We start from the raw sequence: 23,374 nt of genomic DNA on the forward strand, positions 1-23,374 counted from the left end.
TACAATAAAATTATAATGAATAAAAAACAGAAAAGTATGGAATGGATTTGAATAAATTCAGTGCACCTACTTATCACATAATTATTATAGTTGCTATTTTTATCAAATCATTTCCTTAGATAGAGGTTGGTCTTTGGAAGCAAGTCATAAATTATTTTACCAACACTAAAATGAATGAACTTGAACAAAACATTTCTTCTACCGCCATCTGCTGGAGAAAAACGTTATGCGCTGTTTTTGTCTTTCAGCTATAGTTTATTTTAAACAACTCTTGAAAAATATATAATTAAGGAGTCTAAACGTGACGTATTTGCTTTTATATACTATCTATATAGCTTAAAATGTTCCAATTTAGGCTGAAAAAGTATTCAGTTAGCATACACTAAATGTTCATGGTCTACAGTAGACTTGCTAGATGCTCATGTTATACTTTTACAGTACTCATATTTATTTAGTGTTGGCGGTAATCTTTTACAAAGCAAAGAATTGCAGCAATTCAAATACTTTGCCGGTAAAAGAGTAATGTCACAAATTGCAATTCAAATTTTGGTAACTAAATTATGATTACTAGACTACAGAAAACCTCGTTGCTTCATTATTCACATGTTGGTGCAGTTAAACAATTGGTGACTAATAAAGCAAAATAACTTTGGTAAACAGTTGACTCTGACACCGTCTAAATGAAGCAAAAGGGCTGCTAATAAAAAAAACAGAGTTACTGGTGCATGAGTACTAATGCAGAGTTGGAGATTATTTAAAGTACAATGAATTTGTTGGGGAATTCAACAACTGGAGATATTCAAATTATTTCCAGTTTGTTGAAATAAAGGCAAAAACTTTTCAGTTAGGTGCAAATAGTTTCCTGCAGATTAACTGCTTTTCACCGCCATAGTGTCGATGAGGCTACTATACAGTGTACGTTTTCTCATTTTCACGTGGTAATATTAAAGAGGTGGTGCAAAAAACCCAATTGCCCTTGTATAGCCTCCATGGTTTTATTTTGTGGATTTTAAAAAGAAATTCTGTTTGTGCTAGCTTTGATCTTTTAGTATTTGTATGAGTAAAAAAAGTGACGAGTAGTGAATTACTTTTTAAGTTAAGGAATGAATAAAGTAATTTATTCACAATTTATTCCAGTAACTAAAGCAAAGTAATCAATTACTCTTTAAAGGTAACACAAATTAAACGTCAGTTTAATAATTAAACTGAAGTTCATTTTATGAAGTTTACTTAATAAAGTATACTTCCGATAAGCAACTTTTAGCAAGGGAACAACTAGAGACACATATTGCCTTGTATAATTTTTTTTTTTTTTTAAAGTGATCAAGTTTTTAAAGTAGAACTGTAATTGTCTAACTTTTTTCGTAGATGAAAAAATCATGGCTTGGAATCAATAAAAAAAAAATTCACTAATTAATCGCAAACCTGGGGAAAAATTAATCGTGATTTATGGCAGTTATTTTTTTTTCATTTACTGTATTTGCCGACCACTTATTATCTGCAAATATTCACAATATGAAATTTACATGATATGACAATGCCCGGAACCATCGACCAAATAGTTTGCTTTCTGTGAAAAAGGAATTTAAACCAAAAAATAACAAAATAAAAGTACTAAAAACCGATAGAATATTTATTTCTTTTGTAAATAACCATGGTATAAGTGGGAAAAGAACCAAAGGAAGTGTTTTAATGCTGTGGATGACTGCACCACTTAGAGAAATAGAAAGACTGTTGCTCCGAGAGGTTAATTTGCATTAATAATTATTAACGAGTTAATCATAAGTTGTTAATCGGGTATTTTAATACATCAACATCCATGGCCCGAGAAAAAATAAGTAATTTTCTTAAAGCAAATGTATGTACTTTCAAAAAGTGCATTATTGTACTTATTTAAATAACTTATTTTAAGTAACATCACTTTTAGGTAAAGATAAAAGATAAAATAAAGATAAAAAAAAACAACTTGAATTTAACCATACTTGTTTGATACTTAATCATTTTTCGATAACTGGATTAAACGCTAAACTAGTGTGTCAAATTGGAGAAAATTTTAAATGTTTAATGTCTCGTATACATTCCTTTTTGAGTTTACACAATTGATTAAAACAGAATTATTTCATTGGGTAATAATGCGCAATTTATTTAGCCACAGATGGTTTATTATTTGTTGTTAGAGAACAGCCGTGTTCTGGCATCAACAGTTTGGATAGTTAAGCAGCTTCTTGATGCACCTGCTCACCGATTTAAGGTTTATGCTACAAAACCAAGGTGTTTAGAGTTGATTGAACTTATCCAAACTTACATAATCTACTCTGAAAGAGGAGATGCTTAGTCACCCTGACAAACGAAGAGATGGAATTATGTAAGAGTTATCAAAGTCAGGGGGCTGAACCCCACTGGGTTGATCAGCTGTCTGCCAACCGGTTTGTTTGTTCCAGGAGCATCTGAGCTAAGATGAAAATCTCCACACTTCCACATTAAAGCCAGGACCTACTCTGATGCCGAGGAATAGAAATCATTGTGTCCCTGTGCAGGATCTCAACCCTTTATTACATTGAATAAAAATAAACATGTCAGACAGGTTGAAATAATGTGTTTTTGATTAATTTTAAAAGTAATATACAAAGAAACAGGGTTATTGTAGCGGCCCCCTTGTGGTGATAAACGAGATGCGTCGAGCTTCAAACAAGTGCGTACTTTATTGGTCTCTTTGATGTCACGATCCAAAGTACTTGTGCACTGTGAAAACTAAATAATACAACAAAGACATTTTAGTTTCACTCATACATATAATAAAGTTTCCTCAATATACACAAAAAAATGTGTCAGTTAACATTGGGTAACTGTGCATTACAAATAAAAGAACTGTCAAACATATTTCATGAATTAAAATAAACAAATGTACATTCACTTCAAGAAATAGAAAAACAAAACAACATTGTATCTGTATTTTACCTCATTCCGCTTACAAAGGGGTGCTATTTACAAAAAATTAACTGTAGACTCCATCCAAGCGTGGTGAAGCGTTGTGTATGCCAGCAAAGAAAAAACAGATACGTGCGTCAACGGAAAAAACTGAAGTTGTTGCGCCTGTTACAAAAGCATCCACAGGGAGGCGCTGTAGTGCCATATAAAGAAACAAACTGAGCAATAGTCAAACAACAGAATACATTCAATAAGAAAAAATAATAACAATTGGCTGTCATTTACAGTTATAATATGCTTCGATTGATTTTTGTCTCATTAATTTGAATAGTTGACCCAATATTTTTCTTAAATGTGTGATAATAAGAAAGTGTGATAATAAAAAACAGTAAAAAATGATAAGGAAAGCTTGGCATATAATAATAAACTTCATATTTCATGAATATATACAGTAAGTCTTACATGTAAGCTTCCATTAAATCATTAAAAATTGCAAATATCAGGTCTCACAAACAGTTTTATAAGTTTTATAAGTTTTATACTTTAATGCCTTGTTTTTTTATTGAAAGTTCTAATTTTACTTTTTTGTGGTTTTAAAGCATTTCAATATTGATGATTTTGAGGCTTTTTAAGTTGTTTCTGGAGAAAGTGAGTTTAAAACTTTAATTATTATGATTTTTTTTTAAATCTATTTTACATTTTCATTATTTCATGAATGCAAGGCCTACGAGAACAGATAAATAAATATTTCATCTACTGATCAAATTTTAAATGACACCACCGGGCAGTAAGGAGGGTTACTGTTTCGTGGTTCTGATTGGTCACACCTCTGAACCGGGCCTTTAATCCTGCTCTTTGATTGGTGAAAGTATTTTCAAAGGTGTCAAAGGAAACTTGCTATTGGCCTAATAAGACTTCAGTCAATCAGAGGCGGTTCGCTTTCCGCATAGACCGATCCGTCGGCTGATGTGGGGCCAGTATCCCAGAGACCAATCACAGACCTTTATTTTGACGTGCTCGAAAATGTGAGCTCATTAGATGCGCGTTACTGTTGGGGTGTCGTTCAAGATCGAACAAGTGTTTAACAATTTTTGAAAACCAAAATAAAGTAGAAGCTAAGCTATCTTTTAAGTTCCCAAACTTTTTGCACCTTTGCCTGTCATATTGGCAGAAAAATTAAAATTTTTATATTAATTATAAAAGATCCTTTAAGTTCCTGATTAAAACATGACACATAATTAAAATACACTTATTGATGAGATTAGAACTGTGTGGAATACAAATTTAATTGGAAAAAAACTTTAAATCTTTCTAACAATAAAACCATAATGTGTGTTTTGTTTAGTTATATATAGTTTAAGTGCTGTTAATGAGTTCTTGTTTGAAATTTAAACTAATAATTTCTTTAAAAAAATAAGCATAACGTACTGGAAGAAACTGTATTTAGTCTAAAATTGTTTGTTGAATTGGAAAAGATAAAAGATGTTTACAAAGTAATTCTGAATTAATTTCCTTGAGTATATAAATTGTTAATAAAATCAGGATATTGCAAGGACAGCTAATTAAAGCTGCATTTTTTAATGAAATAGCAGCTAATGCAAGATTATTTTCTTTAAAATTATTTTTGACTTATGATAATAATAATTTTTAAACATATTTTGAATTATTAAATGGATTTAAAGTTTTATTTTTTTAATTAATTTAATTTAATTTAATTTAATTTAATTTAATTTAATTTAATTTAATTTAATTTAATTTAATTTAATTTAATTTAATTTAATTTATTCAGATCTCGGCGCGGTATTTTGAAATGCACGCCGTCGATCGTGAACCATCACACCAGCTCACGTCATCACGCAGGGGCGTGGCCCGGTAGCTTTTTTGAGCACTCGCACACTTGCCATCCGTGTCAGAGCCATTCAGACTAGCTTGCTATCCAGAACTGCTTGGGAGCCCCGCGCAGCGCAGCGAAGATGTCCAAAGAGATGGAAGAAAAGGGCGAGAAGATTCTGAACATGGACAGCAAGGTGCTGTGGTACCCGGACTCTAAGAGGAACACGCTAATGGACACGTTTAGGACTCGGGTCAACGCGGACTACGGACTTAATCTGGGTGAGTAGGAAGGTGGGAGGGACAGGCAATGAGCTTAAGACATAGTTGTTGTTTGGAGAGGATTGAAATTGGATTTTTATGAGCAGGAAAGAGAAAAAATAAGCAGAAATGGAGCCTCTGGTGATGTCAGCATTAGCATCACCTCATCTTCAACCTGAAAAAGTGCATCCAGACCATCTGACGAGCTGGTCTATCAAGTTAATGAGCAATGCACATTTTATCTTTTATAAACTTATTATTAACAAGATTGCACACCACTCCCTTCAGCTGCAATCAGCTGTTTACAGATCTGCAGAGGATGTGAGGCCTGTTTGTTTTTTTCATTTGTTTTAGTTCAGGGATGCAGAAAAACATGAATGACAATCACTTGTCTAGTAAATTATTATTGATTTAGTCACTTATTCCACCTCTCATGTCTTAATTTGTAAAAACATACAGACAAAGCTAAGTGACATCTACAGTATTTGCTCCAATTATTGATTATGCTAAGTATTAAAATGATTATATCATTGATTATATTGTATATCTTGCTGAAAGTGACTTTTGGAATGACTAACCCTGTGCTCTCTAGCTAACTACAATCACCTGTATCAGTGGTCGGTGGACAGCTATCCAGATTTTTGGGGAGAAGTTTGGCGTTTCTGTGGAATTCTCAGCTCCAAAATATACGAGGAAGTAAGTAATAAATCATTAAAATGTTGTTTTACAGTGATTGTCACGCGATGTCATCATAGCTGTATGAAAATGGGGACTCGTATTCTAATAATTAAAAAAAAATGTAAACCCAAATTGAGAAAAAAAAAATTAAAATATTTACTATTGCTTGTTATTAAATAGTTCCAGGATGCAGACGCTTAGCTGGAGTAATAAATGGTGTGTCATAACGTTATAGACACACCTCTTTTTGGACACGAGGACATTTTATTCCACCTAATTTGCCAGCAAAGTGTTCTCACCCACATAAATCCAATATTTGTCTTTGTGTTAATCTGCTGCCTCTGTGGCTAAGCATTCTGGGGAAGTAATGGGTGTCGGGTTTCAGCTCAAATCTCTGAAGGAAATTGGGAATAGTTGTCATAACAACGAAGCAGACTTAAGTTTTGACATAAAACAATAAATGTGAATAAAGACTAAAGAAGGATAACTTTTTGTCAAGAAAAAAGACCCAAAAACTTAAAAAAAAAACAAACAAAGTTGGCTTTTGTCAGATTGAAAATGCCCATTTGGATTAAAAACCTCAGAGTTTTGCCTCATAATAGAGATAAAGAACCATAATCAGAGTAGAGATGCATTAATTGCTGTGTGTACGCTAGGTTGTGGATGCAACGAAGAAGATCTCGGATGTTCCAGAGTGGTTTAAAGGAGCTCGACTTAACTACGCGGAGAACCTGCTTAAACATCCCGACCAGGACAAAGTGGCTCTCTATGCTGCACGTGAGTCCACCTCTGAATGTGTGAGCCTCCTGTCTGTTTGTAGACTTCCCACACAGACGGATCAGGCAGAGGTAATGGAAGAGTCTGGCTGAAGACGGCATTGATGCAGATGTTTACGTCATCCCTCTCTTCGTTATTAGATTAAATTCTGCTCCCTGTTTAACCTTTCAATGACAAATACTGAAGAAAAGCTCTTTCTGTGTGGACTTTAGAACACACACAGCCTTCCACGACAGCTGTAATGTTATTAAAAGAAGAACGAGTGGTCATTATTCTGTAGAACTTCTTTATTTTTCTGCACAAAGTGGTTCAAGGAGCACAAAAATGATTCTTTGCTTCTTGATGAACCAGGGGAAGGAGGAGAGGAGATTGTGAAGGTAACCTTTGGAGAACTGAGGCGAGACGTGGCCTTGTTTGCCGCCGCCATGAGGAAGATGGGAGTCCAGACTGGAGACAGGGTTGTAGGTAAGTCTTACATGAAATGCCATGTAATCTAATATATGTGTATTAAAATAAAAACAAAAACAAGGAAATAAGGCTGCACAATAAATAAAAAAATTATCGACATCGGAATATCGGCTTGTACAAGACCTATCACAAAAGGTGCTGTAAACCACAATAAATGGCTACCTTAAGTATTTACATATGCAAAGATAGAATAACCATCATGTTTTTTTTTTTAAAGTACAAGCACACACTACTTACAGTGTTGGTAATTGTCGTCCATATTAGTTTTGGTCGGTAGCTACTACCAGAAAGGGAAATAATAGGGAAATCTTTGCTGTGTTTCCTCGACATACAAGTTCTTTTTTCCTATTTAGATAACATGTAGAATAAGTTATGCCGACTTTTGTTTAAAATATAACTTTTGCAATGAAATGCAAATGTTGTATTAGTTGTTTTGTTGTTTGTTCATGTATCGCATGTAATATTGTTATCGCTAAATTGATGGCACATCGTTAGTTTTCCTCAAATCGTGCAGCCCTACCATGAAGTACACTTTATTTTTTATTAACTCCTCAACCATCCAAATAGACAACTTAGTGACTGATTTGTAAGTTTACTTCAAATTTTGTTTGGCTTTTAAAAGTTTAACAATTAAAGAGAAACTGCAGGACGACTGAAAGACAGTGGAGAAAAACAAATGACAAATAAACCGTCAGTTATTCCTATTTTGTTTTATTTATTTATTTTGGTGCAAAGCAATTTGTGTTACCATGTATGAAAAGTTCTAAATAGATCAAGTTGAATTTAAATTGATTTGAGGACATTGGTAGTTATGAGGAAATTAAGGTAGGGCTTCAAGTTTTAGTCGTTTTGAGGGTAAAGAGTGAATTATCTGTAGAAAGTAAAGAAAAGGGCTTGTGTTTAGTTAAAAGAGTAGCCCCAACGCCCCTTAAATCTCTGGTTGTGAGGAAGCCTTGTGGAACACGTGAGATCCTGTGAGTAATGGTGAAATTAAAGGTTTGCGTGGACATAACCGATACAGCAAGAGTTTGGATGAAGCTGTAAAACACCAGTGGAAGTTAATATAACATGGCAGGATAGAGGAATTTGGTCACTGGTAAAGAGGTTGGATTGCTTTGGCACAGGAGCAGCTTTTTTTGGAAGTTATTTATTTATTTTTTAGTCAATGTTTTTTTCCTTGGTTCATTTACAAGAAGGTTCAGATCCTGACATTCCCATTTGAAATCTCAGTAAACACGCTGCTTAGCAGCTGCATCACTGCACTGTTGGGTTTAATGTAAATAATATTATTGGCATAACTCATACACTGCAATGTAAGTTAAAGAACTGGTTCTTTCACAGTTCTACTTTAGATGTAACCATTAGCTCTACTATGCTAACCCTACATTTACTGTCAGTCTTCTCCAGTTCTTATATTTGTCTAAAATCTTAGTATAAATTCAGCCTCAACAATCAAATGTCTTTCTAGAAATGATTCTTACTTTAGAATGTATTTTTCTCTTATTAAATGTGTGTACTTTTAACCAAATATGCCAAAAACCCTAAACTACCAAGATTTTTAAGTTGTTGATGAACAATCAAGTCCTTTCGGTGTTTACCTGTAGAGAAGCTGTCAAACATGAGCAGCTGTAAACAGAACCCTGCTGCCATAAAGAAACATTCTCTAAAGAAATCCAGTTTTTCCTGCCTTCAGCACTCCTTCCTTCCCACTCATGCAGCAAATATTCCCGTTTCAGATCTCCAGGTTTCATCCTTTTCCTCATTCTCAGATTCTCAGACTCATACGACACATACTCTGGTTTGTGTTTGGATAAAAAAAAATGATTTGATTAGTATCAATCAATAAACCTTTATTTTGTTCATTTCTTAGTATTAGTGCAGCAAACACAGATGCATATTTTTGAAACAGATATTTGGAAGAAAAAATTGTTTTCTGTTTTTTTTTTTTTGCTCCTGATTCCCAGCAATTTAAATAAAGAAATACTTGATAAATTTTCCTAATATATGTTCTCCATCAAGACAAAAATGCCACAAAAACACATTTAATAGAAATATACATTCAATACAAATTTTTCAAAGACTAACACATTTTTTATCTTAGAGGGTCTTTAAAATGAATAATGATGTTGTCTTTCTCAAAAGAATAAATCATGCAAATATAAGAAAGATTTTCTTATATTTGCCTTATTATAACCTTTTCTTTCACGATTTGAATCCTATTTCAAAATGAAGCCAGCAAATATATTTTTTTTCTGTATTTTCCTTCACATTTAAGCAAAAAGCTGAAAATCTAAAACTAAAGATTGTTTTGTTGTTGGTTCATTTTATTTATTTTTAAACGCTGCTGTTTTATCTTTAGATCCGCCACATTGGAAATCTAGTATTACAGTCCATAAGTTCAAAGTTACTTCATGTAAGAAATGACCAAAGTGTGACAAAGTTTGTACGCCTTTGTACTTGAACAGAGTGATGGATATAGGAGGAGTGAGGAGGTGTTGAGGGGGGGGCTGCATTACCTAAATGACCTGAGCTCTGTGGGAAGCTCATTAGAAAGATGGGAATCGGAGTGGGAATCACAGGGAGAAAGCTCCTTCATGTCTTCCTCCTCTTCTCTTTTCATTACTTTTCCCAGATATCTGAGCACAGTGTGTGTCTGTGTGTGTTTTAGTGTGTGATCCTGTGTGTGTTAACGGCTGGAATGTCCTTGTTCCCAGATTGCAATGAAAATGTCTTGTCGATTTCTGTAATCCAGAAGATTTATAAGCACTTAGCTGATGAAGTCGAACGTACTTTTCTGCCAGAACGACAAGCCGGCCTGTTCCATGACGGTCTGGGGTATCGTAGTAGTTTTTTGTTTTTCACTTTAAAAATGCCACAATGATTTAAAGATTAATCTGCAAACTCACTATTTATTTGATTAATTATTTAATTACTTATTTTTTATAAATTAAGAACCAACTGGAAAAAAATGCAATTAATTAAGGAGAGGAAAATTAATTCAGAGATTTGACAATGCGATACATTTTCTAAGTAAAGATGGATATTTAAAAATGTATCTATATATTTTTTAACCAAACTTTTTATCCCGTGGAAGTTTATTTTTCTTTAGTTTTATGTGGCTAAAATACCCTCTGGAAAACCCTAACTATATAAAATACTATTCCAGTGTGACAAAAACTTTAAATGTTCATTTTGGCACGTTGTATTATCTAGTTTCACATCAGGTCTTAAAAACATTAGTTCGAATTTTGTTTTGCTTTGATATATTTAGCTCTTTGTAGCAAAGGGAAGGATAAACCTGATATAACAGGTTTCCAACAGGCCACGCCCATCACAAGCAGTTGATGGTGATGGTGCAAAACCTTCTTAGAAAGACGGCAGGCCAGCTGTCAAAACATATCAAAGTTATCTCCATCTTTGTTCTTCATTTTCTTGACAAAAGGGAAAAAGTATAAATGAAAAAAAAAAAACAAAAGCTTTCTGTGTTGCGTTAAAACTAATCACATTATCTGAAGTTCCTGTCTAGAATAAAACACTAAATCCTGCACAAGCACAAAAGATGTTTTCTGTGACTAGTTGAAAAAATGTATTTTTTAAATATATTTGTTGCAAACATTCCTTGAAAGCCTCCATCACTCAGCAATCTGCATCAGTAAAGATGCAGAGTAATCGTGACGTGGAGCCGGTCTTTTTACAACGGCGATTCATCACGTTTGCCACGTAGGCAGTCAAACAAGTTGTTGTAGGGAGATGAAGATTCATGATGCAATTTTCACGGGTGCGGTGGAAGAGCGCTATTTATCATAGGAGGTGGTAGAACCGGTGTGGCGGGCCGGTGATCCGTCTCCGAGCGCGTCATCCCGCCTGGATGAGCTTCCTGGCTACAGCTGGAGTCAGCATAGCAACCAGACGAGGCTGATTAGCCGTGATTCATTTAGACCGTTATTGCCTCTGACCAGTCGGATGATAAGATTGAACTACCGGCAATACACTTTTGTTTTATTGAGGGAGATTACATGCAGGTTATCAGAGAAATGGCTCTGGTTAAAGGTAGAAAGGTAGCATCCTGCTTTTGTAGCCGTCCCAGCATGTCAGTAGCAGTAGTACAGAGCATATATTACATTAACATGAATAGTAATCTACTATTTTCTGATAACAAATGTATTTTCAATAACTGTTTTTTCATATTTTTAATAAAAAGTAATAAAAAATGTTTGTCAAAACTTGAAACTAGCTGAAAAACTACTTTCCTGTAGGATATAAATCTATTTATTTCTTAGCTTTCTTGTTTTTCTCTCGTCTCTCGTTAGGTTACCTGCCTAACGGGATCCACGCCGTGGAGGCCATGTTGGCAGCAGCCAGCATCGGGGCCATTTGGAGCTCCACCTCTGTAGACTTTGGAGTCAATGTAAGATCTGCCTTTTACTTATTAATTATTAATACAATTTAAAGTCTCACTGTGACAATTTTTTTTTAACTTTCCCAGTAGTGTTTTAATTATAATTATTAAGTTTTTAACCAAAATCCCACAACCTAAATATCTTAAATAGCCATTTTTCATGTTGATCTGAAGCTTCTGTTTCCAAAATCTCCTCTAGGTGGGTGTGGCTATTAGCACAGAGCTGAGTAGCTCCGCCCTCGATCCCTCTTATTTGATTATGACAGCTCTATGTCTCGCTAACGTAGATTGTCACAGCTGCTGCATAAAAATGTCAGGCCGTAGTTTTTTTTATCTTTTAAAACCAGCTCGGACGAGGAAAAAATGAAAAATGTAATGAATTTGCAAAACTCAGAGTACTGGGCAGAAATCACATCGCGTCAGCACCCCCGCGGGCCCTCGCAATGCTTTTAACTAAACAGTCGGATTCCTCTGGTCCGCACCGGTTCTAAGTCAACTGCCCAAGCACCAACCGAGGCAGCCTGCTGGAGGGGGACCCCCGCTGAGACGGGAGCCCCGAGCCGCAGCGCAAGCCCAGCCTTGCTTTGCAAACCTTACGAAAACGTGTATTTATCAATCATGGAGCTTGTGCCATTGTGACATCACAACAGCTCATTAATTAAAACGGAGCGTATTTGTGACAGTTTGATTGACAGAAATTTAAAAGGAAAAATACTCAGAAAAGCAAATCAAAACGATTTCTTATTACATTTGTTCTCTTTCATAAGAAAATTGCCACACATACATGTAAAAAAAAACATGATTGACATTAAAAGTTTCTTTTCATTCCATGTACTTTCATGTAATCTGTTTAATAGTGCACATATTCTACGGTTTTCATGTGAAAAGAAGCTTTTTTTGTTGTTCTGACAGCTTTTTATTTTCCTTAATCTCTAATATGGCATTTATTTGTTTTTTGCTTTGGTCTCTTCCAATTTATTTTGATGCTGTACTGCCCCCTCTGGCAGATCAGAGAACTACTATTGCTTTTATTTAAAAAAAAATCCAAAAGATTCTTCTCTTAGTGACTTGTAACATATATATATATATATATATATTCTTTTTTTGCTTTAAAGCTGAGTTTATTCCTATAAAACAGTGTTTTACTGGTTGCTGCATTTAACCGATTCTTGTTTTTCTTTAGGGAGTTCTTGACAGATTCTCTCAAATCCAGCCCAAACTGATCTTTTCTGTTGCTGCTGTGGTTTACAACGGCAAAACCCACGACCACATGGAAAAGCTCACAAACGTTGTGAAAGGTTGGCACCTACTTTTTTACATTTCATTGGTTTTCAAACTCCTTTGGAAAGTGACGCATAAATGTGGTTGAGAATTTGAGGAGTTGAAGCTTGGATAAGTTCATGTGGATTTTTTTTCCCCATAAAAAAAGTTTTTTCTTTAAAGAAATGAGTTGGATTGAAGGCTTTAGAACAATTTATGCATGTATGATTACCAAAATTCCTTGATGAACAATATTTTTATACGTTTCTATTTAAAAACAATTCATTCTTGTGAATATTTAATGCTCACTGGTCCTTTAAAACATCATCCTCTGTCTTCTCTCACTCAAAGGTCTTCCAGACTTGAAGAAAGTAGTTGTCATTCCCTACGTTCGCTCCAAACAGGACACTGACCTCTCCAAGATCCCAAACAGGTGGGCGTTTCTCATCTGCTGATCTGTGTCATAAGAAAAAGGAAACCCGAGATTGATTCTCTGCTGTGGCGTTTGTGCCCTCACAGTGTGTTCATTGATGACTTCCTGGCTTCTGGGCGTGGCGAGGGCGACCAGTTTCCTCAGCTGGAGTTTGAGCAGCTTCCGTTCAGTCATCCTCTGTTCATCATGTACTCATCTGGAACTACTGGAGCTCCTAAATGCATGGTCCACTCAGCTGGGGTGAGAAACGCTCCTCTTTTCTGAAAAAGGCAGTTTCCTTATGCGGTCACTGCCTGGCTCATGGGTCATGTTTGTCCTCATAAAACATTTGACAGAAAAGCTTTAGATTGCTGTTGTGACGCAGCTGCCTCGCTCGCGTCCCAGAGTCCCATCTGTGACTGAACTCCTCTGGGCTGACACACATGTGCATCACAATGTTCATCACACACCACTGCCCTTAAGAGAAGTCAACCTTGTAAGAAGAAGCTGATGCTGTGCACCTAAAGGTCTGCAGAAAAAGACGGAACAAAAGCCTTTAATGTGTGAATATTTTTTGGGGAAACTATAAATCCTTCCCGTCGGGTAGGTGATTCAGGTTTTCCGGGATAAAAACAGATTTATTTGCTGTTGGTATTAAACTCCCCAAAACAATGAAAGCCTGTAGATCTTTACTGTCCCACTTCTTTAACATCAGAACAAACAGTCTTTGAGCAAAATTTGTGTCACTTTTGTTCAGCATATTGTCTCTGAAAAATTGATTATCTGAAGTTCTCAAGATGTTATATTTAATTATTGTATTAAAGTCTCAGTCTGATCGTCTTTTGACCTAATTTAAAAGCGTCTTATTGGTCTTTTAATTATGAAGTTAAAAATTCAGCTCTGAGCTGGTTGTGAGCGGTACGCTGTGAAGGGCAACCCCGCTCCCCTTTCTCGTCACCCATAACTGAGAGCTCTCTGTTTGTGTTCCTCCGCTAGTTCTACACCGCTCACAACCCCAACCTAACATTAGCAGTGCAACAAAAATGGCGAGCAATATCAGAGGTATCCAGTCGTACAGTTTTAATCCAGATTCCAGCTCAGACGAGGAAAACAAAGACGTTCATGGATCTATTCGACTAAAAGTGGGTGCATCAGAATGGAGAAGAGCTGGGAGCTTGTGGCTATTTTCTACGTGAAAAATAAGTTCTTTTTCAAACGGCATTTTATGTTTGCTCCTAATTCACAACAATTTGAAAGAAGAAATATTCAGAAATGCAATTTTAAGCTTAATCTTCTTCCTAATATGTCATCTATCATGAGAAAAAAACATAAAAAGTACAATTTTCCTCAGACTTTAGACACACTCTCAGCCGACAAATTGCATCATGTCTTGACAGTTTTTTTAAATGTTTTTTGCCAATAAAAGTCTGATTCTGGAATTTTTATGAACCTTAATGGGATTTAGTTTATTTTCATTTGATCACAAATCTTAAAAAATACTCTGCCTTACAATTAAACTTGAAAGACACAAATACTTTGATTTTTTTTTCCATTTCAAGTGTTTAATACCTGCTGCCATATTTTTTTATCTTTTTATTTTTGGTTAAACATTAAATTAAACAACACTTATTAAGGTGTCTAGAAACTTAGTGCAATATTATTTTTTGCTGGTATTTTGAAAAATATAATTTTCTAACATGTCATTTGCAATATTTTTGTTCAGCTTTAAAGACCCACTCCAATTATATTTTTTTCTATTGTACAATTCTGCTGTAAAAAAAAAAGTTTTTTTAAAGTAAAGAAATACTCAGAAATTGAGTTTTAATCTTAAATTCTTTTCTGTATATCCTCCATGATGAGAAAAATACTGCTAGAACATGTTAGAAACACGGTTTTCTTTGGAGTGGGTCTCTAAGCATCATGCTAAAACTTTTTTTCTAAGAGGAGCTGTTGTTTTTTTTCCAGATTTATGTCCTCTCTCATCGTATTAACTTCACGTTAACTTAATGCAAAAGTCATTGAGTTACGTAGATTCTTTAAGTGAGCCTCTTAGCTGAGACTGATATTTAATAACCAACCTTGAATTTAGCAGATTAGAGAGAAGTTCTGCAGACAAGATGTTGTCAGAAGTTGTTCTAATACTCAGACATCACCTGATGAAAGAGTCGAGATATATCGGTTAAGCTCAGCAGCTGTCAGAAGGATCTACTTTTTGCTGCTAAATGATTTGTGGAGTGAGTTTCAACTCGTGCAGCAGGAGGTTGTGTTGAGCAAATCCTCATATGATCACATTCTTATATGGTATCAAGGAATATATATATTTAGCCCATTTAATGAAAGTTTTTGCTTCTGTTTTAATCCAGGTGCCTAAATGTTCCTTTTCGAGGCCATTTATTACAATATATGAGATGTTAATGCTGACGAGCAGATATTTTAGTACTCAAGATTCCCTTTTCCTGTTATACTTTCCACCACAAGATGGCAGCAGACCTCCATCAGCCGGTTCCTTCGGCGTTATTGGCTCCAAATTGAGGGAATGAATGACATTTTCATGAGAAGCGGCAGGAGATTGACACTTAAAATGTTCAATTTTTTGGCAAAGTGGTGTTAAAAACTGGTTAATGCATTTAAAAAGAATCTTTTATGCTTTTGTGGGAGTCTGTTTGTTGTCCTCCCTGACACCTTTTACTGTTCCTGTATTTTGAAAAATCAATAATAGTTTCTGGTTCTCATTCTCATCATTTTTCTCCCTTTAATTTCCACTTTTTGCTCCACATTGTCTCCTGCTTTGTCAGTATTTCCCCATTCCTTTCCCCTTTGTGCTGCCTTCCTCTCTCCGTGCTGCCAATAATTGGATGGTGACACTTTGTTGAAAAAGCGTTTGGTATTGTGACGAAGGCTGTCCCCTCTGCCTCTGCCAATTAGCCGCAGTCCTGTTGTGCTTTTTGCTTTGTTACGGCTCTGTTAACATGCTGTCAGTAGCAAAATGGCACACGGTCCTGCCAAAGTTTGTGCAAACACACACAAGGTGGAACATCTGTGACAAGGATGTACACCTAAGCTGAGCCCTAAAACACGCTCCAGTCTGCACTCTCCTCCAGCAGTAATGACCTACCCAGCTGGGATGGTTTGGAGACTTTGGGAGTATTTGCACTTTCCACAAATTGCCTGCTTTAAGAGAGGAAGCGGCGTGTAAAAGCCGAGTCGTTTCCGAGCGGCTCTTGGAGTGCACAGTATAAACACTGTTCTTTACCGTGACGAGCAGGTGCCGCCGCTCTCCTTTTCGGGGCCGAATCAAACTTTGTGGTCATGAAATAACTGGTTTGTGTCGTTCTTGGAGGACTTTTGGAACCTGAACCCATGCTGCTCCTCTTCGTCTCTTCAGGGCACCCTCATCCAGCACTTGAAGGAGCACATTCTCCATGGCAACATGACTGCCAGCGATGTCATCATTTACTACACTACGGTAGGTCAAAGAGAGTTGCACTGTAACGAGAACCCTCTCAAAAGTACTTCTTCTTTTTTTATTTTAAAGCTTTCCACAACTCTTAAAGTGAATTTTCCTTCTCCTTGAAACAATTTAAAGGGGATTGGTAAACTAGGGCCCACGGGCCATATGCGGCCCATTAACTATTTAAACCGGCACGCCAGACTGGAATACATTTTATTCCTTCATTCATCTTCTCAGTCACTTGTCCCTTTCAGGGTCACGGAGGTGCCGGAGCCTAACCCGGCTACTTCTGGGTGAAGGTGGGGGAACACCCTGAACAGGTCGCCAGTCTGTCGCAGGGCCTCAATCACACACCAATTCACACCAAGGGGCAATTTAGAGTCACCAATTCACTATGAGGCATGTTTTTGGACGGTAGAAGGACGCCGGAGTCCCCAGAGAAAACCCACGCATGCACGAGGAGAAGATGCAAACTCCACACAGAAAGGTCCCCGGGACTTGAACTGGGGCCTTCTTGCTGAGAGGCAAGAGTGCTAACCACTGCTCCACCGTGCAGCACATAAATGATTCTCATAATCCTTTATAATAATGCTTAATTTTCCCTGTAATTCTGCTGTCCCTTCATCGATAATGTAAAGGGTATTCTAAATTAACGCACGCCATGAAAGCCTGAACCATCTGGCGCTAAGCAGAGGACAGTTATTCTGCGAAGTGCATTAATCTCAGATAATGTACACTTCGAAGAGCATTATCCCACCTAAAACATGGTCGCTTACAAAAGAAATGAATATTCAATCGATATTTAGTCCTTTATTTTTATTATTCCTTCAGTTTAGATCACCTTTTAACCAACTTATAATTGTCTTCAAATGAAAGCATCAGAATGGAGCAGGAAGCTTGTAGTTGAAGATTTTATCATAAAAACTTAAAAGTTTTTTCAGACTGCATTTTTTTTTCATTTGCTCCTGATTTACGATTTGAAGAAAGAAATACTCAGAAATGCAATTTTAACTTTATATATGTCTTCATCATGAGAAAAGGAACAAGTTTAAAACACCAATGGGGGCGGGTCTTTAAACCAATGTTCCTTTAACAGGTGTCTTTGAGACCGTTCAATAAATGATAGTGGTGTTTGGAACGCTCCTGTTTCCATCAGCTAAAGTTACCACGAAGGTTGTGCAAAACCTTCCTTTAAATGTTTCAAAGAGCCTCTTGAGAGGTCGCTGCTCCTCGGAAATGATGGAGAAACCAAGTTGGCTCCACTTTGGTCTACGAGAGGTTCCTTCAAAGCACCGATCCATGTTCAGATCGGCTGCTGCTGCCGTTTGAATCCCCCTTCAAGAAAAACGCAGAGCAGAAGGTGAAGTGGGTCTCTCGAGAACGGAGGGCCACTTCTCCTTGATCGGGGTGTCGGCGACTCCTTGCAAGCGACCCTCTCCAGAGTAATTCCCACGTCTTCACTGGAATATTGCTGCTGCCGGGATTTGTTCTGTCTGACGGGGGATTGCACCGTCACATCAGTCTGTCTCCTCTTTACTGCAATAGATATTGAGCTGCAGTGAATTCTGGGAACTCCTCACAAATCATTTTCCTCTTTTCAACATCTCTGAAAGTAGATCAGAAATGCAGTTTAGGTTCTGGCTGAACCTTTTTCTCTTCACTGTCTTTTTTGTAAAAACTTTCTTACTTATTTCAGTGAATATTGACTTCATATTTTATTTGTGTTTATGCAAACTTTTAAAATATTTTTATATGCTTTCCTCGTGTAAATTTGCAATAATTTGATGCAGAAAAAGTCCAGCATGACGGGAAATGTTCACCTGACTTTTATTGTGAAAGGTTGATTTCTGAGGCCAAATCTTCGGCTTTTAACAGTCATTTTTGCTAATACTGCAGCTCTATGCTTGTTGTTGAACCAGCATAACAGATGGTTGTGTTGCTGTGTGTGTTTGTAGACTGGCTGGATGATGTGGAACTGGCTCGTGTCCGCTCTGGCGGTGGGCGCCTCCGTGGTTTTGTACGACGGCTCTCCGCTGATGCCCACTCCCAATGTTCTGTGGGACCTGACAGACAAGCTGGGGTGAGTTTGACACGCAAACATGCACACAAGGACAGGAGACACTTGAACACTGGAAAAAATAGTGACTCGTTGTGTTAGATATAGAGTTTTAGATCATAACTCAAGTACTTTAACAGATTCTGAATAAAGAAATCTTGTATTTCTACTAAAACAAATGACTACTTTGAGAAATTATGTTCATTTTAAGTCCATAGAGACAGAATAAATAAAAATATTAAAGAAAATGTAAATTAATATAATTACTGAAACACTTTTTCCCACTTATTTACATTTTTGTGTCTTTTTAATGTAAAATGTAATACATATTTTCTGGAATTCACCCAACAAATAAAAAAAGTTTGTAGTATTTTTGCTGCTAAATATATTCTCAGGATAATTAGTAATAATTAGAGGCAACAAACTTTTAAATGTCTTAATAGTAGAGATGCAGAGCAAAAAATAAAAAATGTGACTGCATTTATATACACAACATTATTAGTTATGTTAGTGTCCATACATTAAAGAATGTCAAATCTTCTTTTTCTTTATTTTTAGGCTTTTTTCCCACTTTTTCTTAGGTCAAAATCAAAAATAAGTTTCAGTTATCAAAGCAGATAAGCCACATTGTTATTGTTGAAAACATTTTTCTTCCTAATAAAGTTACTCTAAGCCAAATTTTAGCTTTTATTAAGCAGTTTATTAAAAAAATATATTAACTGTATTTCTGTTTTATTGAAAACAGAAAATGAAAAGAGGGTCCAAACTATTGTCTGTGGCATTTTATTTAGTAGTCATAAATATATTAGAAATCTAGAAAATATTAATTGTAGGACATTTTTTACTTAATATTTCATCTATTTTTTGCAATGTTTAAAAGCATCCTTTTTGTAAATGAATAAATGCACATATATCTATAAATGGTAAAGGAGTGAAGAAAACATCACCCAATTTCTACGAAAAGCCTCTTTACCGTTCTCTATATGATCATTTGAACAAACCTCTTGAAGTTGGTATTTTAAGTTGATAAAACCACGTTGCTGTGGCAACAAAGTGGGGGAGTTTAACAATTTAGAAAATGCTAATTTATTTGTCATACAATCCCCAATTGCTGATAAATGAAGGATCAAATAAGTAAAACTCCATATTAGTTTTTTTGACTAAACTGTTCCTAATTTATTTATTTTTTCTTTTTTATGTAAGGCTTTTATATTTCTACAGTTTTGTCTAAACTCCTGCCTCTCATCTGTAAAGATGAAGTTGGCTCAGAACGCACAACAGAGAAAGAAATCTTTATTATTTAGCCACGAACGCGCTGCCCTGCAGCCATTTTTAAAGTGTCTCTCTGTGGAACAGACTGTTTGTTTTAGATCAGCCGTTCCTGAAGCGCTGCGTTATGGAGATGAATGGAGACGCGTTGAATTTGGAGGAAATCCAAACACTCTCTTAAAATCACAGAAACTGTATCTGAAAGTGCAAATTGTGCATGAGACATCCTGGATGAAACGCTGAATCTTTCTTCCATGTTTTGACTCAGAAATGCATGAATTTAATATATTTTTGGATTTAGGAGTTTCAGATTTATCCTAAAACAAAAACCATTTTTTAAAATCAAGTTTTTAACCTTTATTAACAGTCATTAAAGAGTAAGGATGGCAGTTCTCATGTTAAGTGACTCCTGCTCGTGTGTATTTGTGTGTATTTTGTTGCATCAAATCCGATAGGACAGATGGCTTGTTCTTAATTTCCCTCAATGTGTGCGTTAAGTTTTTCTGAAAGTTGTGTATGCTTTGCTTTGCCTCAGTGCATTCCAAGAATTTCTAATTAAAAGTTGAAGAAAGGGATATGTGAGGGTTTAAAATAAAGTGGATAATTGCCTCAGAAATATTAAAAAAATACCAGTATTTTTCAGCCGTGGTGTCTCCTTAGTGGCTTTGAGGATTTCTCCCCAGTTTGGTTATTTTTTGAAGAGAAAATGAATAAATACAAAAGCTAATAACATATACCCCCGCGACCCCGAAAGGGACGAAGCGGTCAAGAAAATGGATGGATGGCTAATAACATAATGTCTGCAGATAGTCGACCATCCTCAAACTGAAAACTTTAAAAAAAAGAAAAAAAAGGATCCTGTTTGTTAAATGTGTATAGATTTCCATGAAGACTGTCTTTCCTGTTCTTTAAACAAACCACTTGAAGTTGGTATTTTAAGTTGGTAACCATGGCAACAAATTGAAGGAGTTTAACGATTTGAAAAGTATAGATCAAGAGAAGTTTGGTAAACCTCTTTGCTTTTTTACAGTTGTGTGCTGCCTATTAATAGATTAAAGAAATAAAAAATTTGAATTTTTTTAGATAAAATTCCACATTTATACAATTATTTGTGTTTTTTCTCGTTTGTGAGTCTTTGATTTTACTATAGAAGATGTAAGAAATCATCAAGAGCATTTGATTTTTAATATATATGACAGAAATTCTACTTCCTGTTCTAATTAAATCAGTGATGTTATAAGTGCTACATTCATTCTGAGACATCCAGGTAAAAAAATATCCTTTTTTCGCGTTTTAGAATTGAGGAGACGAGGACTTTGCTGCATCTGTAAAACACGTGTACAGCCAGTATTTGCAGAATGGGTTATTGTATGACTTATGACTGCGAGTGTGTGTCTGTCAGGCTCAGGTTATTAAAAAGTACTGCGGTCAGCAGAAGCGATACTTTCATGCAGTGAAAGTGCTCCTGTACCTGGGAGACGCATCTTTACAGATGGCACTTTGCCTTCAGCAAGAACGGCTGCGAGGGGAGATTTTGAAATGCAGAAGAAGTTGCAGAAGTGCAGAGAATTAGTTCTTCAGCAGAAACACTTGACAGGATCTGCTCGGAAATCCCAAAAGCTATGAGCCCCGCTACATTCCTATAAGTACTTTGAATGATCGGTGGATTCTTAAAGCGAGTTGCTTGATAAACGACTGGAGGAGCGACTGCGGGTGTGTTTCTGCTGAAATGCTTGGTCAAACGTGTCATTTTCAGAGAAATACAAATGTCCTTGTGCTTTGACCTCACTGCTTGTTTTCTTGGGGAAGTAATGGAAGACTTAAGGGAACAAAGCTACAATGCTGGTCACAAAAATACCCACGCTGAGGCATTTAATGAAGGCCTTCCAAGAGTGACAGAAAGATGGATAGTACCTTAAACTGTGAGATTTTTGAACCAATTAAGTGCTGATATTGCAGCTTCAGACATATTTTTCAGAGACCAGAGCTACGTATCCGGAAAAAAACCCTAAGGGAAGGACTGACATCACTTTTTTTAACGGCCTTTTCTCTTGAATTGAGGTTGGACATTTTAATTGGAGCTAAATCTGTCAGACTATGTTGGAAAGTTTAAAACTTACTGTGACTTTTTTTCCCTTTTGACTTGACTTTTTGTGGCCACTTGCATCATGATAATCACTGTCACATAATCCATGATCTTTAACAGGAACTATTTTACATAAAGTAGCATAAAATAAAAAAAAAAATTGGGGAAAATTTATTTTTAGATGCTTTTAAGGACTCAGTTTGATCATCTTTTGAACTATTATGAGTTCTCAGTGGTCTTTAATAGTGATTATGTTGTTTTGAGCAAAAAAAAGTCATTTTCAAGTACATTACAACAGAACATTTGTGGCACCATCTTAATAAAAACATATATATATATATATTTACAAGAATAAAGTTGTAAAATTGTGAGAAAAAAGCTATAATTTTATGGGAAAAAATTGTAAATTCAATAGAAAAACAGTAAAAATTAAGAGAATAAAGTCATAACATTATGTGTAAAAAAGTCATAGTTTTATGAGAACAAAAATGTAAATGTATTAGAAAAAAGTAAAAAAAAATGAAGTTGTAAAATTTTGAGAAAAAGTTGTAATTTTTATGAGCAAAAAATGCAGATTTATTATTTATGAGAAACAAATGTTACTTTAAAAAAAAGAGAATAAAGTTTTAAAGTTATGAGGAAAAAAATGTATATTCAATGGAAAAACAGTAACAATCAAGAGAATAAAGTCATAACAATTTTAGGAAAAAAGTCAAATTTTATGAGAAAAAAAATGTAAATTTATTATAAAAATGTAAACCTGGAAAAAACAGGAGAATAAAGTTGTAAAATTGTGACAAAAAAGTTGCAATTTTATGGGAAAAAATGTGGATTTATTGGAAAAAAAGTGATAAATTATGAGGATTAGGTCACAAAATTATACGAAACAAGTTGTAATTTCATTCATCTTCCTAGCCGCGTGTCCTTTTCAGGGCCAGCATGCAGCCAAAAAAGTTGTAATTTTAAGTGATTTTTTTTTTCACATTCTTTTCCTAAAATTATTCTAATTTTATGACAAAAACTGTTGATTTCTACCTCACAAACAAGATATTTTTCAAACGTAATTTTGTCTGCTCCTGATTCACAACAATTTAAATAAAGAAATACTCAGATATCCCATTTAAAGCTTTTTTTTTAAAGGGCCATATCAAAAACAACTTTTTGATCTATTCTACTGTATTCTACTGTTCATTATTCTCTATAAAGAACCCCAAAGCGGTATTTTGATCAGTTCACATATTTCTGAGTAAACTCTTAAAAAATCTGTGCTCTCAGCAGCAGCCCCTCCCATACCCACGAAAACGAGCAGGTCCTCACGATCTGATGTCATGGAGTGAGACCGGCCCTTTCAGGAAGAGTCTGCTCTGCTAGCCCCTCCCCCAGTCTATCACCAACACTCAATTTCTCCACGTAGATATTGGTGATCAGTATATCCGTATATCTTCCAGTTGTCTCCTGTCTTCAACAAATTCCAGATCAAACAGGCGTTCGTTACTTTA

At 35.6% G+C, this 23,374-nt stretch overlaps 1 protein-coding gene and 1 long non-coding RNA gene across 2 annotated transcripts in view; one reads left to right on the top strand and one right to left on the bottom strand.

Moving 5' to 3' along the window:
- Positions 1-2,638: 2,638 nt before the first annotated feature.
- LOC112148619 lies at positions 2,639-3,220 on the bottom strand. The gene is made up of 2 exons (XR_002919650.2): positions 2,959-3,220; positions 2,639-2,751 (listed from the first exon to the last, which is right to left on the bottom strand). It is a non-coding gene; the product is annotated as an uncharacterized LOC112148619 (long non-coding RNA).
- Positions 3,221-4,901: 1,681 nt separating this feature from the next.
- Positions 4,902-23,374, top strand: part of aacs (acetoacetyl-CoA synthetase) — a 41,672-nt gene continuing 23,199 nt past the window's right edge. The window contains exons 1-10 of the mRNA XM_024276192.2: positions 4,902-5,040; positions 5,612-5,715; positions 6,354-6,474; positions 6,826-6,939; positions 11,253-11,350; positions 12,525-12,639; positions 12,953-13,034; positions 13,121-13,274; positions 16,399-16,479; positions 18,420-18,544. Of these exons, the coding sequence (XP_024131960.1) occupies positions 4,902-5,040; positions 5,612-5,715; positions 6,354-6,474; positions 6,826-6,939; positions 11,253-11,350; positions 12,525-12,639; positions 12,953-13,034; positions 13,121-13,274; positions 16,399-16,479; positions 18,420-18,544 (1,133 nt within the window). The remainder of the gene's footprint in view (positions 5,041-5,611; positions 5,716-6,353; positions 6,475-6,825; positions 6,940-11,252; positions 11,351-12,524; positions 12,640-12,952; positions 13,035-13,120; positions 13,275-16,398; positions 16,480-18,419; positions 18,545-23,374) is intronic.

The sequence above is a fragment of the Oryzias melastigma genome, linkage group LG9 (genome assembly GCF_002922805.2).
Source record: "Oryzias melastigma strain HK-1 linkage group LG9, ASM292280v2, whole genome shotgun sequence".
Lineage (NCBI taxonomy): Eukaryota > Metazoa > Chordata > Actinopteri > Beloniformes > Adrianichthyidae > Oryzias > Oryzias melastigma.